Source organism: Podarcis muralis, chromosome 12 (genome assembly GCF_964188315.1).
Source record: "Podarcis muralis chromosome 12, rPodMur119.hap1.1, whole genome shotgun sequence".
Classification (NCBI taxonomy): Eukaryota; Metazoa; Chordata; class Lepidosauria; order Squamata; family Lacertidae; genus Podarcis; species Podarcis muralis.
The window spans coordinates 45,121,569-45,135,874 of record NC_135666.1 but is presented as its reverse complement, the minus strand read 5'-3'; the positions used below and the strand labels follow the sequence as shown (position 1 = coordinate 45,135,874).

The following is a 14,306-nucleotide window of genomic DNA, read 5'->3' as shown; positions in this document are numbered from 1 at the left end:
TGGTCATGTCTGATGATAACCAGATTCTAGAAATAAATCCCCAACAAGCTCATTAAAGTATTGTGTGACTCACTGCACATTGTCTGGTTTGATCATTCCCAACAGGTGAAAGAATCAACGACTTCTTGCTCTTAGACATTTCTACTATCAAGAGAAAGGGAAAATAAGCTTTAGACATGCATCAACTGATATAATCTGTAATGGCAATTTGTCCTTATAAAAATGGGGGTGGCAGGCAGAGGGCAGCCCCCTATTTCTGCCGCCACCTTCTCTCTTCTCTCTCAATCCCTATCTCACCATTTTCACCCCGCCTTGCCACCCCAGCAAAACTACCCCTCTACCCCTTTTATATAAAATATCATGGGGTTAACAGCTGATATTTTATAAACAGGAAGGCAAAGACTCAGTACATTAGATCTTTTACTCTTTTTGACTGATTCTCCTTGTCCTTAGTGCTCTAAATCAGTGTTTCCCAACCTTGGGCCTCCAACTGTTTTTGGACTACAACTCCCATCATCCCTCGCTAGCAAGACCAGTGGTCAAGGATGATGGGAATTGTAGTCCAAAAACAGCTGGAGGCCCAAGGTTGGGGAACACTGCTCTAAATAATACTTTGACACATCTGCTACTAACTATAGGGTTGCTAGGCCCTCTGGTCTCGCTTTGTAATAACATTTTGCTCCCTATCCCATCATTCTTCCATGCAGACGATCTGCTGACTGAGGGCCAGACTTTAGTGTGTTTAATGAAATGGGCTCTGGCCTATGGAAGCCCATCCTACAAGATTTTAAAAAAATAAAAATTCCAGGTGTCAAAAGACTTCCTGTGCTTTTGTTGCGTATCATAATTATTACCCACTGGAATAATGAATTTGTATCAAGTTGTTACTGTAGAGCAACGTTGCCTTACGACAGATCAAACAACCAAATAAAGTTTCGTAAGGATATTATACTATACATCAATATCAGATTACATGCCAATAATCTTGGCTTCTCACCCACTGGGTGGGGTGGAGGAGTTGCTAGATAGGTGAAAGAGTTGGGGCCCATGATGCTATTTTGCATTTGTATGTACAGTGTTACATACGCTTCAGGTTACATACACTTCAGGTTACAGACTCTGCTAACCCATAAATAGTACCTTGGGTTAAGAACTTTGCTTCAGGATGAGAACAGAAATCGTGTTCCGGCGGCGTAGCAGCAGCAGGAGGCCCCATTAGCTAAAGTGGTGCTTCAGGTTAAGAACAGTTTCAGGTTAAGAACGGACCTCCAGAATGAATTAAGTACTTAACCTGAGGTACCACTGTACAAATTTATATGCATAGATACCTCTGGTACCTACGCATTTAATGCATAGGTGGATGGCTGGAATCTCACAAACACTGTGCACTTTGAAGCAATTTGTTTAATAATAATAATAATAATAATAATAATAATAATAATGTGCACGTATAAAAAATTTGTAAGTACAAATTCATATGCATAGGTACCTCTAGTACATTTAATGCATTTAATGCAAAGGTGGATGGCTTGAATCTAATCAAAACTGTGCAATTGCAGCTAATAATAATAATAATAATAATAATAATAATAATAATAATGGCACAGAAAGGGCCAAGAGATCTGGCCACTTTAAAAGTCTCCTGCTTATGAGTATCTCTAAAGAGATAGATAGGTTTTACCTTTAGCTAAAATGTCTTGACTAATCGGCAGACAGGAATTCAGAAACGTCTTTCTCAGGGATCAAGACAAGGAGCAACTTTGTGAGATTTGTAACCCTAACCGCTGTACAATTCCCTTGACTGAGCAAGTTATGCACACAGTTATACAAGTGCAGTTATACGTAGCAACATGTCTTGCGGTTATATGTCCTTTAATAATTAAACTAGTCATTCACAATTATATGGCACCGATTGTTCAAGAGAAGGCTTGAGGCGGGGAGCCCCCGCGCAAACAATCACAGGTGCCGATTCACCAAATGCATTAAGAACAACTGTTCATTTATTTCTGCTGTCTGTCTCTATGGTCTCAGTCGTGCGTATCAAAGGATGGATTATCCATCACACTAACTGACATTTGCTAGTTTCAGTTATGGCAGCCTCTACCTGCATATGACGGAAGCCGAAAACAGAATAGGAAGAATACTTTAAGGCTACACATTTACTTAGCGGCAGGGCTTCTTTTCTCAGCCGAAACTCACTGGAACTGAGTTCCCGCACCTCTCAGGTGGGCGCCATTGCTATTATAAGAGAACAAGGGAGGCATTCATGGTGAGTTGCAGCACGCCTTTTTCCAGAAAAACAGCACTGCTTAGGAGTAAATCTCACTGAACGCACTGGGGCTTACCTTTAAGTAAGCTTGCATAGGTGGGCGCTGCAAGTCAGGGGTTGTTCTCTCTCTCTCTCTCTCTCTCTCTCTCTCTCTCTCTCTCTCTCCCACACACACCCCCTTTTTTAAAAGACCAGATAATTTCCTCCATATGAGCACTGAGTACGCATTGCTGTCTTGGTGTTTTTTGTTTCGTTAGCCCTTCATTCAATCCAAATGTGAACTGTATTATCATTCATTCCCTTGTCAATCTCTCCATCATTTTCGTGATGTGCTGGGCTCATTCCATGTCTCACCTTTCATTTCCCCCCCTGTTTTTGACACCACCAACCTCCCGCTTTTATGACCCACACCCCAAAAAACCACAGCCCACAATAAAGCACAGCAAATTATATTTCTCAAGGAAACATACTGGACAGTTATAGGTCTGTCAGGAGACAGAGTTTAAAATAATGGTACATTTTCAAAGCAACCTAACATGTATGCACACATGCACACACAAACACAACATGGAACACGCTCACGCAGAGTTCTGATTATTCATTATGAAGAAAAGATAATAACAATGTAACTTCTTTTAAAAGACCGCCCAATAGCCCACCTTGTTAAGGAAAGAAACAAACAACTCACCCAAAATTTACAGATCTGCTACCTTATGAAATTTGACTACACTGGGAATTTTACCTGAACAAGAAGAGTAGGTGCTAAGTCAAATATTCACGGAGTACTTTGCTCCCCTCCCCCACTGTTAGTGTACATAAAACAAAGATTTCTAAAGTGAAGTGACCTTAAGTGTATAGGACAGATGCAATCAGGAGGTCAATGTCCTCAACACTCTGTTGCTAGATCTTCTTGGGAAGATTTTACTTCTTAAAATCTGCAGTTCACATTCAGCAATAAAACTGGTTTGGGGGTGAAACACTAGTATGGCTGAAACACTAGTCTCACTGCTGGAAGAGATGCAGCTATTTGCTCTTTTGGGCCAAGTGAAGTACCGGTAGTTGGTAAAGGTAAAGGCACCCCTGACCATTAGGTCCAGTTGTGGACGACTCTGGGGTTGTGGCGCTCATCTCGCTTTATTGGCTGAGGGAGCCGGCGTACAGCTTCCGGGTCATGTGGGCAGCATGACTAAGTGCTTTCGAACTACTAGGTTGGCAGGAGCAGGGACTGAGCAATGGGAGCTCACCCCATTGCGGGGATTTGAACCGCAACCTTCTGATCAGCAAGCCCTAGGCTCTGTGGTTTAATCCACAGCGCCACCCGTGTCTCCACAGCGCTCCCCCTTGAGAGGTCCACAAAAACCAGATAGGCCAGGATTTGCAAAAGGCACACGATTTCACCCAAAATGCCATTACAGTGGTACCTCGGGTTACATACGCTTCAGGTTACAGACTCTGCTAACCCAGAAATAGTACCTCGGGTTAAGAACTTTGCTTCAGGATGAGAACAGAAATCGCACGGCGGTGGCGCGGTGGGAGGCCCCATTAGCTAAAGTGGTACTTCAGGTTAAGAACAGTTTCAGGTTAAAAAAGGACCTCCAGAACAAATTAAGTATGTAACCAGAGGTACCACTGTAAATATTTCCCCTTTTGAGATAAGAAGAAAAATTCATCTTAAAATTCCACATTAATAAGGGTAGCAGTGGAACTCCAGTGCAATCTTTGGCAAGAAATTAGTCAAGCTTCAGCTTTATCCTGCATCAATTCTACAGTCAGGTTTTTGTAGCCTCTGAACATTCAGCTTACTAGTAAAACGTGTGTCCTCTCAAACTTCCTGTACAGAAAGTAAACACATGGACCACATCCTTGGCAACCTGAACGTTCTGCAACAGGATCTGTAACAGCTTGGAAGTGTCTCATCATTTAATCATAAGATTACTGGAAAGACAAACATAATGCCTTATGAGAGGCACCACCTTCATCACAGGAAAATATAAACCAGGGAAGCTTTATGGGAACAGACAGAGGGATGGAGAGAGCTTGCCCTATATAGTATTCAAATCATTTATCCAAAAGGCCCCCAGAGTTTATTACAAAAATCAGGAGTAAAACAGTCCCTGCTCTCAAAATAATCCCTAGTTTGTGTTCAGTAGCAATGATCCAATCTTTAAAAAAATAAAATAAAATACAGTAATTTTACACTTAGCCAGTGTTAGAAACTCAGATATGTAAGCTAGGTGCCAAATGGCTGCATAAACTGTTAGAATTCCTGCTCCGTGATTACAGACATAGGATTGTTGTCTATCACACGACGGTGTATGCTTTGATTCCACAGAGTGGGAAGTGACGGAGACAGGATGTTTGTGTTACTGTGTTCCATGAAGTGGGATTATTGTCCTTTGTTCTTTCTCTTTGCTGTCTGATGCTAGAGAGAGAGGGAGCCATGTTGCAGTGCTCCATGTGTGTTTATATGTAAATAAAGTAGATTAGCCAAAATGCTGAGTTGCTGAGGTCTGTTACGCAAGCTGCGAAGACTCTGCGGATTCCTAAGCGTGCCGGTGTCTGTTGGCATCGGTCGCTGTGATATTCGGGCAGAAGAAAGCTTTTGAAGGAAGATCAGGAGGGAGAGAACATGCCAGTCAGGCATGTGTCTCTGCCAGGGTCCTACTCGAGTGTAGGAAGAGAGTTGCAGCCACCAAAACAGAAATGCCTACTTGCCATTTTGGGATCAGGCGGCTAGAAAGCCATATTGAAAAACACAACTTTTTGGTTCCTGAAATTCATTCTGATTGTGCAGATAAAATATAGAATTCTACAGGCTGGGGTATTAGCGTGTGAAAACAGTCCGGATCCAAGGATCCTCAGGTATGACACCTCCAAAAGGCGGAGGCGTCCGGTGACATCCTGGCGCCCAGGCATCTTCACTTGGCTGCGAGCGGCCGATAGCCAGATGCAAAATGTAACTGGCACCTGGCGAATTTCGAACGCTACTCTTAGCTCTATATTAACTTTCACTCTTTTAACTAAGAAGATAACAACATGTTACTAAAGCTACAATAATGGCACCAAGCAAGACATCCCTCAAGGACTTTTTTGGCACTCTCAGCAACATTTGATACCCCCTTCCCCACCAACAGCCCTCCTGGGCTTTGAGAAGGTGGCATGAGGTCTCTAACAGGGTCCCTGAGTCAGCCTGTCTCCTTGCCAAAGTCCACTTAGAACTTTCCCAGCTTTGGGAAGAAGGTAGGAGGGCTCTAGCACCCTGCCAGAGCCTCACACCTTCTTCCCTTTGGGCTTCACTATAAGGCACTATTTTAAAGGTATACTTGACAAGGAAGACACACAGCCCCGGCTATGAATTCCATGTTGAAGTACACTTGCAGTCCACTTGGTATGAAAAGTTGGACTGGCCTGACCTAGAGGAACGCTGTTGCTGAAGGTAGCTTGGTGTATGGTTCCATCTTTTACAAGAGATAGAAAATAACTGCAAGAAAGAGCATAGTGAAGGTGAACACAAACACTGGCATGGAATCATAGAATTGTAGAGTTGGGAGGGACCACGAGGGCTATCTAGTCCAACCCCCTGCAATGCCAGATTCCTTTTTCCAACTTGTGACTCAAACCCATGATCCTGAGTCACATGATCTATCAACTGAGCTATCTCAAAATTTCAGAGCAACTGTCACTCTTAACTATCTGTGACTATTTTCTATTTTGCTACAAGGAATCAAACGTGTGTTGTTGTTGCTATTGTTGTTGTTTTTTGTTGCTGCTGCTGCTGCTGTTGTTGTTGGTTTTTTTGTTGTTGTTATTATTTGTTGTTGTTGTTGCCGTAATTATCATGGAGAATCTTTACCCACCCATTTCTTATGCTTTCCTTTCAAGCAGCTATGCAAAATAACCAAATCAGCGAAGATGGGACTCCAGCTCCAAAAGAATCCCACAGACTTAAATCAAAATATTGCAAACAATTCCTATAGATTGCAGCCATTATGTGCTGAAAATATGAATAATAACTACCTGCAAACAGCAACAACAGTTTTATGAAAGAAGAGCAAAGCAACTTTGAGAATTCAGCCACAAGTTAGGAGAACACTTTGAAGAAGAGTGCTTTGGGGAATACAAAACAACAAAGCTTGGTATCTGAACTATTTAAAACTATTTTAAAGGTTTACTTGACTAGGAAGAGGGACACACACACACACACACACACACACACACACACACACACAGCCCTGGCTATGAATACTCCTTACAGCTAGTAGCACATATTATAGTGCATTCCGGTTCATGGCTAGGTAAAGGTAAAGGGACCCCTGACCATTAGGTCCAGTCGTGACCGACTCTGGGATTGCGGTGCTCATCTCGCTTTATTGGCCGAGGGAGCCGGCATACAGCTTCCGGGTCATGTGGCCAGCATGACTAAGCCGCTTCTGGCGAACCAGAGCAGCGCACGGAAACGCCGTTTACCTTTCCACTGGAGCAGTACCTATTTATCTACTTGCACTTGACGTGCTTTCAAACTGCTAGGTTGGCAGGAGCAGGGACCAAGCAACAGGAGCTCACCCCATTGCGGGGTTTCGAACCGCCAACCTTCTGATTGGCAAGTCCTAGGCTCTGTGGTTTAACCCACAGCGCCACCCGAGTCCCGGTAAATTCTATCAAGACTTATTTCCTGGTTGTGTGGCATAAGAATTGCAGCTATAGTCAACAGTTTGTAACATAGTTCTTCACCCATCCAATTCCCAAAGTTCTAAAATGCCTCTGTTTCCTATCAGGCTGCTTTTGTTTGGAAGCCATGAGGAAGTGAGTTGAGCCGCCCACCAATCCACTGTTTTATCTGCAAAGCCAACAGCAGCTTTCCACCCCCAAGGCATCAAGGTATATGTGATCAAGCAAACAGACTATTTACATCCTCAAAGTCAAACAGTCAAGTAGAACAATTCATAAAAGGTATAAAAGAGGACTGGCCACAAAAAAAGAGAGAGGAGCAGAACAAAGGGTTTTAGATCCCCTAATCATTAACCACTTAAAATTAATTTGTGCTAGGGGTGAGCACCCAAAACCCACACAGCACTCTTTATAATGAGCTGAAGCACCAATGGTCAAGATCATAGCAGGAATGTTTCCGACTTTATATTTACACAGCCTGACTTAACTGGCTTATGGATCGCTGTTTGCAAATAACAGCATTTTCTGCTATTCTGAACATTTCCGTTTTGCATAGCAAGATGTCAGAAGTATATGCTGAAAGCATTCGAACAAAAAGCACTCTGGTCTCTCTAATAACTTTCAGGAACTTTGGCAGAACGCAGCACTGAAGGCGTGGCAGCTAATAAGTGTGGCAGGAGAGAGAGAGCTACCTCTTGAGTACACTATGGAACAGGCTTTAGAAGAGAGGTTCTGAATGTGTAAATAACCTGTTCAACAAAGGCCCAGGACAAAAACAAAACAGAACAGTTACAGTTACTCCTTGATCTATGTGGGCAGATCTTCAGTCTCACACTGCGTTCCCATGAAGTAACATTTCCCCCGCAGGAGGATTCTTGATACCATTGCAGATAAATTTAAATGCCTTTATTTATTCTAAAGAAATAAAACATTGGTCTTTAAGCAGCCCTTTTCCCATGCCATCAGGCATGCTGAAACCAAACCAAAAGTTATTCTGCCTTCAACGTGGTCCTCAAAAAAGATACCGTGCTTCAACCTTTTACACCAACTACCGGTAAAGGTAAAGGGACCCCTGACCATTAGGTCCAGTTGTGGCCGACTCTGGGGTTGCGGCGCTCATCTCGCTTTATTGGCCGAGGGAGCAGGCGTACAGCTTCCGGGTCATGTGTACAGCAGGACTAAGCCGCTTCTGGTGAACCTTCCCGCCAGAGCAGTACCTATTTATCTACTTGCACTTTGCCGTGCTTTCTAACTGCTAGGTTGGCAGGAGCAGGGACCGAGCAATGGGAGCTCACCCCGTCACGGGGATTCGAACAACTTTCTGATCGGCAAGTCCTAGGCTCTGCGGTTAACCCACAGCGCCACCCGCGTCCCTCTCAACTACCGGTACTTTAATGCAAAACAAAACCATGTTAAGAATAGTTTCAGGTTAAGAACAGACCTCCAGAATGAATTAAGTTCTTAACCCAAGGTACCACTGTATTATAGGCAATTTGACTTAAAACATGTGGTGCCTCAGAATGTAACTCAAAGGTCAAAGGTGAGTTGCCTGTACAGTGGTACCTTGGTTTAAGAACAGCTTTGTTTTTGAACAACTTGGATTAAGAACGCTGCAAACCCGGAAGTAGGTGTTGTGGTTTGTGAACTTTGCCTTGGAAGCAGAACATGTTGAGTGTGTTCCATTTGTAAATTGAGCCCCCCGCTGCTATGGGAAAGTACGCCTTGGTTTAAGAATGCTTTGGTTTAAGAACGAACTTCCGGAACGGATTAAGTTCGTAAACCAAGGTACCACTGTATTACAATTTAAAAACCTTTCTATTGTTGTGTTGTGCATCAGGCTACCTGCTCAATACAGAAAGGCAGCGTATAAATATTTTTCTTATAAAAAAATTTAAAGAAAATATGGGTAACATAAACACCTGCTGCTGTAGTCTACTTCCAATTCACTATACTATACTAAGGTAAAAGGACGCGGGTGGCGCTGTGAGTTAAAGCCTCAGCGCCTAGGACTTGCCGATCGAAAGGTCGGCGGTTCGAATCCCCACGGCGGGGTGCGCTCCCGCTGCTCTGTCCCAGCGCCTGCCAACCTAGCAGTTCGAAAGCACCCCCGGGTGCAAGTAGATAAATAGGGACCACTTACTAGCGGGAAGGTAAACGGCGTTCCGTGTGGTGCGCTGGCTCGCCAGATGCAGCTTGTCACGCTGGCCACGTGACCCGGAAGTGTCTGCAGACAGCGCTGGCCCCCGGCCTATAGAGTGAGATGGGCGCACAACCCTAGAGTCTGTCAAGACTGGCCCGTATGGGCAGGGGTACCTTTACCTTTTTTTATACTAAGGTAAAAGGTAAAGGACTCCTGGATGGTTATGTCCAGTCAAAGGCAACTATGGGGTTGTGGCGCTCATCTCGCTTTCAGGCCGAGGGAGTCGGCGTTTGTCCACAGCTTTCTGGGTCATGTGGCCAGTGTGACTAAACCACTTCTGGTGCAACAGGACATCGTGACAGAAACCAGAGCGCACGGAAATGCCATTTACCTTCTCACTGCAGCAGTACTTATTTATCTATTTGCACTGGTGTGCTTTCAAACTGCTAGGATGGCAGGAGCAGGGACAAAGTAATGGGAGCTCACCCCATTACGGGGATTTGAACTGCCGACTTTCCAATCGCCAAGCCCAAGGGGTTCAGTGGATTAGACCACAGTATAGTATATAAGGTATATAAGTTTATAAGGGACACGGGTGGCGCAGTGGGTTAAACCACAGAGCCTAGGGCTTGCCAATCAGAAGGTTGGCGGTTCGAATCCCCGCAACGGGGTGAGCTCCCATTGCTTGGTCCATGCTCCTGCCAACCAAGCAGTTCGAAAGCACGTAGTGCAAGTAGATAAATAGGTACTGCTCTGGTGGGAAGGTAAATGGCATTTCCATGCACTGCACTGGTTCGCCAGAAGCGGCTTAATCATGTTGGCCACATGACCTGGAAGCTGTACACCGGATCCCTCGGCCAATTAAGCGAGATGATCGCCACAACCCCAGAGTCATCCGCGACTGGATCTAACGGTCAGGGGTACTTCTACCTTCACCTTTTATAGTATAATACTATACTACACACCTTGATAATGGGAGTTGTTCAAGACACCTCTGCGATCCCATCTCTGGGCTCTCCTACAGCACACATTCTTGGGAGCGGATATCTAGGCTGTTAGGCACATTCCTGGGCAGCTTTCTTCCTCTTCTCTACCAAAGGCTTAACAGAATGCCATTCTGACCATAGGTACTGAAGTGCTTACAGGAGATAAAAGACTGTTGTGAATGAGCCCAGCTTGAGTTATTCAGGATTCACCTGACACCAGGATTCTAATCTCGCCCCAGGTGACCTATTAAGGGCAACAATAACCTGTCCAGCCTACAACCACTTTAGCGCCTCCATTTCAACAAAGCAAAAAAAACAACCAGAGGAAATGGCCCCAAGGAGCTTCCGAAAAAAGCCTATTATTCAGATAGCTGGGGAAAAGGAGCCCCTCCTTACTCTGGGGGCATAGGTTCTTTGTCTAACTCTCTGCTGCCCAAGTGATCTGTCAGGCTCAAATGAATTTGCAACAAGCTGGGAGAGATGTGTTAAGAACCGTCAGCAAGCACAGAGCAAAGCTCAGGTAAGAAACAGAAATGGAGAGACGAAACTGTTCTTTGGTAGATTTGAAAGCAACTGTCTGTATTACTCCTGTATCTTCCAGATCTCTCGTAACAAAATAAAGGAATTGAGGTCTCTTAGCAGTTAAAATGATCTTAATGCATGACTCCCCTCCCTCTCCTTCTCCCACCCCTACTTTCTTCTTCCCTTTAGGAGGTTGCTCACAGCATGGAGTTACAATGAAGAACCGCCCAAGGAGTCGTATCCTATTTCCACGTCGCAAATGGTATCTCCAAAGGAGCGTTACACCTGTTCAGTTACATCTAAATCAGTCCTTATTAATTGGTGCAGGGTTTTTGACTAGCTTACAATGCTCAAGTCTTGGCACTTTTAAAGCAATGGGCATGCCTCTGAGCATGTACAAAGTCATTTTCTTCTCTCTTCCCCCATCCACTACAAGCCACACACGTGGACAGCTCAGTCGGCTGAGCATGAAACTATAAATCTCAGGGTTATGGGTTCGAGTCCCACATTGGGCGAAAAGATTTCTGCGTTTGCAGGGGGTTGGACTAGATGACCCTCGGGGATCCCTTCCCACTCAGATTCTATGAAATATTCCAAGTCCAAGGGAAGTGCACGGATGGATCTCTCTCCCTTGCACCCCAGCTTTGTTTTATAAACACATCCTGTTCCAAAACACTTCGGGGGCTGAGCCAATTCCAAGCGAGAGAGGCTTCAGATATTTGATTTTATTGCATTTTCTACTTTACACCTGCCCTGGGAACTGAACCCTTGTGCCTGGGGGCGGGGGAAGAGCTATGCATTGGCCAGAAGAATGAAGTGGCAACATCAGGAAGCATTTGTAACAGGAGCGGAAACCTAATTATATATATATTTTTAAAAATGTATTAAATTTAATAATTTGCATACATTTGCTAAAATTTGGAAAACTAATAAAAATTATTATTTAAAGAGAGAGAGAGAAATGCACTGGCGAGGGGGATGCGGGCAAGAAGAAGAGCGGAAATCGCAACCGTGCCTACTCGGAAGTAAGCGCTATTGAACTCAGTGGGGCTCCCTCCCGGATAAACGGGGAGGTCCGGGTTGTGATCGGTCCCAGCGAGCGCGGGCTGTGGCGGCGGCAGCAGCTCCTCCTGCGCGGCGCGCGTTTCCTCGCGAGCAAGCGAGAGGCGCTGCTGCTGCTGCTCCTCCTCAGCTTGGGCTACTTACAATCTCGGCCACCATGAGGATCCCGGGCAGCGTCCTCAGGAACTCTCGGTCGTAGGCGAGCGTGCTGGAAGCGGACGACCAGTTGGCCGTGAAGGAGCTGCTGGCGGTGGTGGTGACGGTGTGCGAGCGCGAGCGCTCCTGCGCCGGGTGGCGGTGCGGCTCGTGGTTCGGCTGCTGCTGGTGCTCCATCGTCGCTTCGGCTCCCGGAGGAGGAGGGCCGACGCCCCAGCCAGGGCGCCTCCGCTCCCCGCAAAGTCAGGCCAGCCCGCTCCGGACTCGGTGCTGCCCGCCTGAGGCGGATTGCGCGCGGCGAAGGCGGCGCAACAGCCCCGGGGACGAAGCGCCTGAGGGGGAAGCGGCGGCGGCGGCTTTTGTGCGGCGCCTGTGAGGAAGCCCGTCGCCGGGACTCCAGGGGGCAGAGCTAAGGAGCCGGGCGCGCGGGGAGGGGGCGAGGCCTGAGGCTGCAGCCGGGTCCCTGGAGGGGGGCGCGGGGCGCGCGGGCTGGCTGGGGAGAAGGGAAGGAGATACCCGGTAGCGCGCGCGCGCGCCAAGCCCTGAAGTGGCGCCCTCTGTTCCCTCTTCGCCTTTTTGCCCCCGATTACTAGGGGGCGAGCTCCCTTATGGAATATTTTGAAACCCCCCCTCCGCCCCAAAAAAAAGTTGATAAGCATTGCCATTCAAATTGTGTGTGTTGTGTGCGCCACATCTTGTGGGACAGGGCTTACCTGGGGACAGTACCGGATTAAACCCTGTGGAGGCCCCCCCTAGGTAGTCGAAATCTTGCAAATGGTCTCCTTTTTAAAAGCCGGGTCCCTGGAGGGGGGCGCGGGCTGGCTGGGGAGAAGGGAAGGTAACACCAGGTAGCGCGCGCGCGCCAAGCCCTGAAGTGGCGTCCTTTGCTCCCTCTTCGCCTCAGGTGTCGTCCCCCCCCCAAAATTTTTTTATTGATTTTCGACATTTATCACAAAAATGACATAACAAAACACACAAAGTAAAACACATTACACTACACTAAACACAAAGACAAATTGTTTCTTCAAATTCCTGATTCTTATTACATTGATAACTGACTTCCTCGAATACCCTCTAACTGAATTTCATTACATCACCTATATAAGAGCTCTCCAAATTCATATTTATAAAATATTAACTCCTTTCATTTACTAACCTCTTCTCCTTTGTTAATGTTTTAATCCTTATTATTTACTATCACATATTATTCTACCCCTAAGCCTATTTATTATTTCCAAGAATTTTCTTATTTTATATCACAATATTTAGCTAAATATTCTTTAAATTTATTCCAATCCTCTTTTATCTCCTCCTCTTTCTGGTCAAGGATTCTTCCAGTCAGGTCAGCCAGCTCCAAAAAGTCCAACATCTTCATCTGTTGGCATTTCTTGCGATTTCCCGTTTTTAGCTAATAAGAGTCTTGCCGCTGTAGTGGCATACAAAAACAGCCTAACAACTTTTTGGGGCAATTCCAGCCTTTGCCTCAAGTTTTTGCCCCCGACTCTATAAGGGATGAGCTCCCTTATGGAATATTTTGAACCCACCCACTCCCGCCCCCAAAAAAGTTGATAAGCATTGCCATTCAAATTGTGTGGTGTGCGTCACACCTTGTGGGACAGGGCTTACCTGGGGACAGTACCAGAGTAAACCCTGTGGAGGCCCCCCTAGGTAGTCGAATTGTCTCCCTTTTTAAAATAAACTTATTTATTTGATTTTTTTTTTCAGATTAAAATTTTACAGTCACATATCCAGCATGCCACTTAAAAAACAAGGTTCCAAAGAATGGCATGGACTTCCCTCTTCCTCTTTGTGGGTCCTATTGTTAATCGTTTCCTCCTCCATCTTTTATGATACAGTAATCCAAAATATTTTACCACTCCATTGTGTCCAAAATTCGCCATTAAACGACAGGTGACATTCCAATCCTACTAACAACCTTAACTGTTTACAATGGTTTTTAAGATAAGTTATAATCCCCCCCCCAATTCCTTATTAAAATTTTGGTCTTTCTGATTCTTCTGGTCATTTCAGCCATAACCCATCAATTGATCTGCCTTTCTTCTCTGGCAGGGACTTTATCTTCTTTCCATCTCTGGGCCAATAACATCCGTGCAGCTGTGGTCGCATACATAAATAGTCCTTTCTGCTCCCTTGGGATTTCAGCACCTAGAATTCCTAAAAGAAAGGTTTCAGGTGTGTTTTTTTAAGAAAATGATATTTTAAACATTTTCCCCAGCTCATTATATATCATTTCCCAAAATTCTTTTACTACCTTACATTCCCACCACATATGATAAAAGGTGCCTTCTTTTTCCTTACATATCCAGCATACATTTGACCCCGTTTTATCCATTTTTGCTAATTTACTAGGAGTTAAATACCAACGGTACATCATTTTCATATAATTTTCTTTCAATGTGTAATTTAAAATGCACAGCATGTTATCCGCAAATGATCTCCTAATATGTTTTTGATTTTTACCAACCAACAATTTTAACTCACC

General features: G+C 45.1%; 1 protein-coding gene across 3 annotated transcripts in view; it reads right to left on the bottom strand.

Annotated features, from left to right (window-relative positions):
• CMTM8 (CKLF like MARVEL transmembrane domain containing 8) overlaps positions 1-12,111 on the bottom strand; it is a 29,942-nt gene extending 17,831 nt beyond the window's left edge. For all 3 annotated transcript variants that reach the window (XM_028750843.2, XM_077916345.1, XM_077916346.1), the window contains exon 1: positions 11,792-12,111. In XM_028750843.2, coding sequence (XP_028606676.1) covers positions 11,792-11,980 — 189 coding nt within the window. In that variant the 5' untranslated portion in view covers positions 11,981-12,111. The remainder of the gene's footprint in view (positions 1-11,791) is intronic.
• Between the last annotated feature and the right edge of the window lie 2,195 nt (positions 12,112-14,306).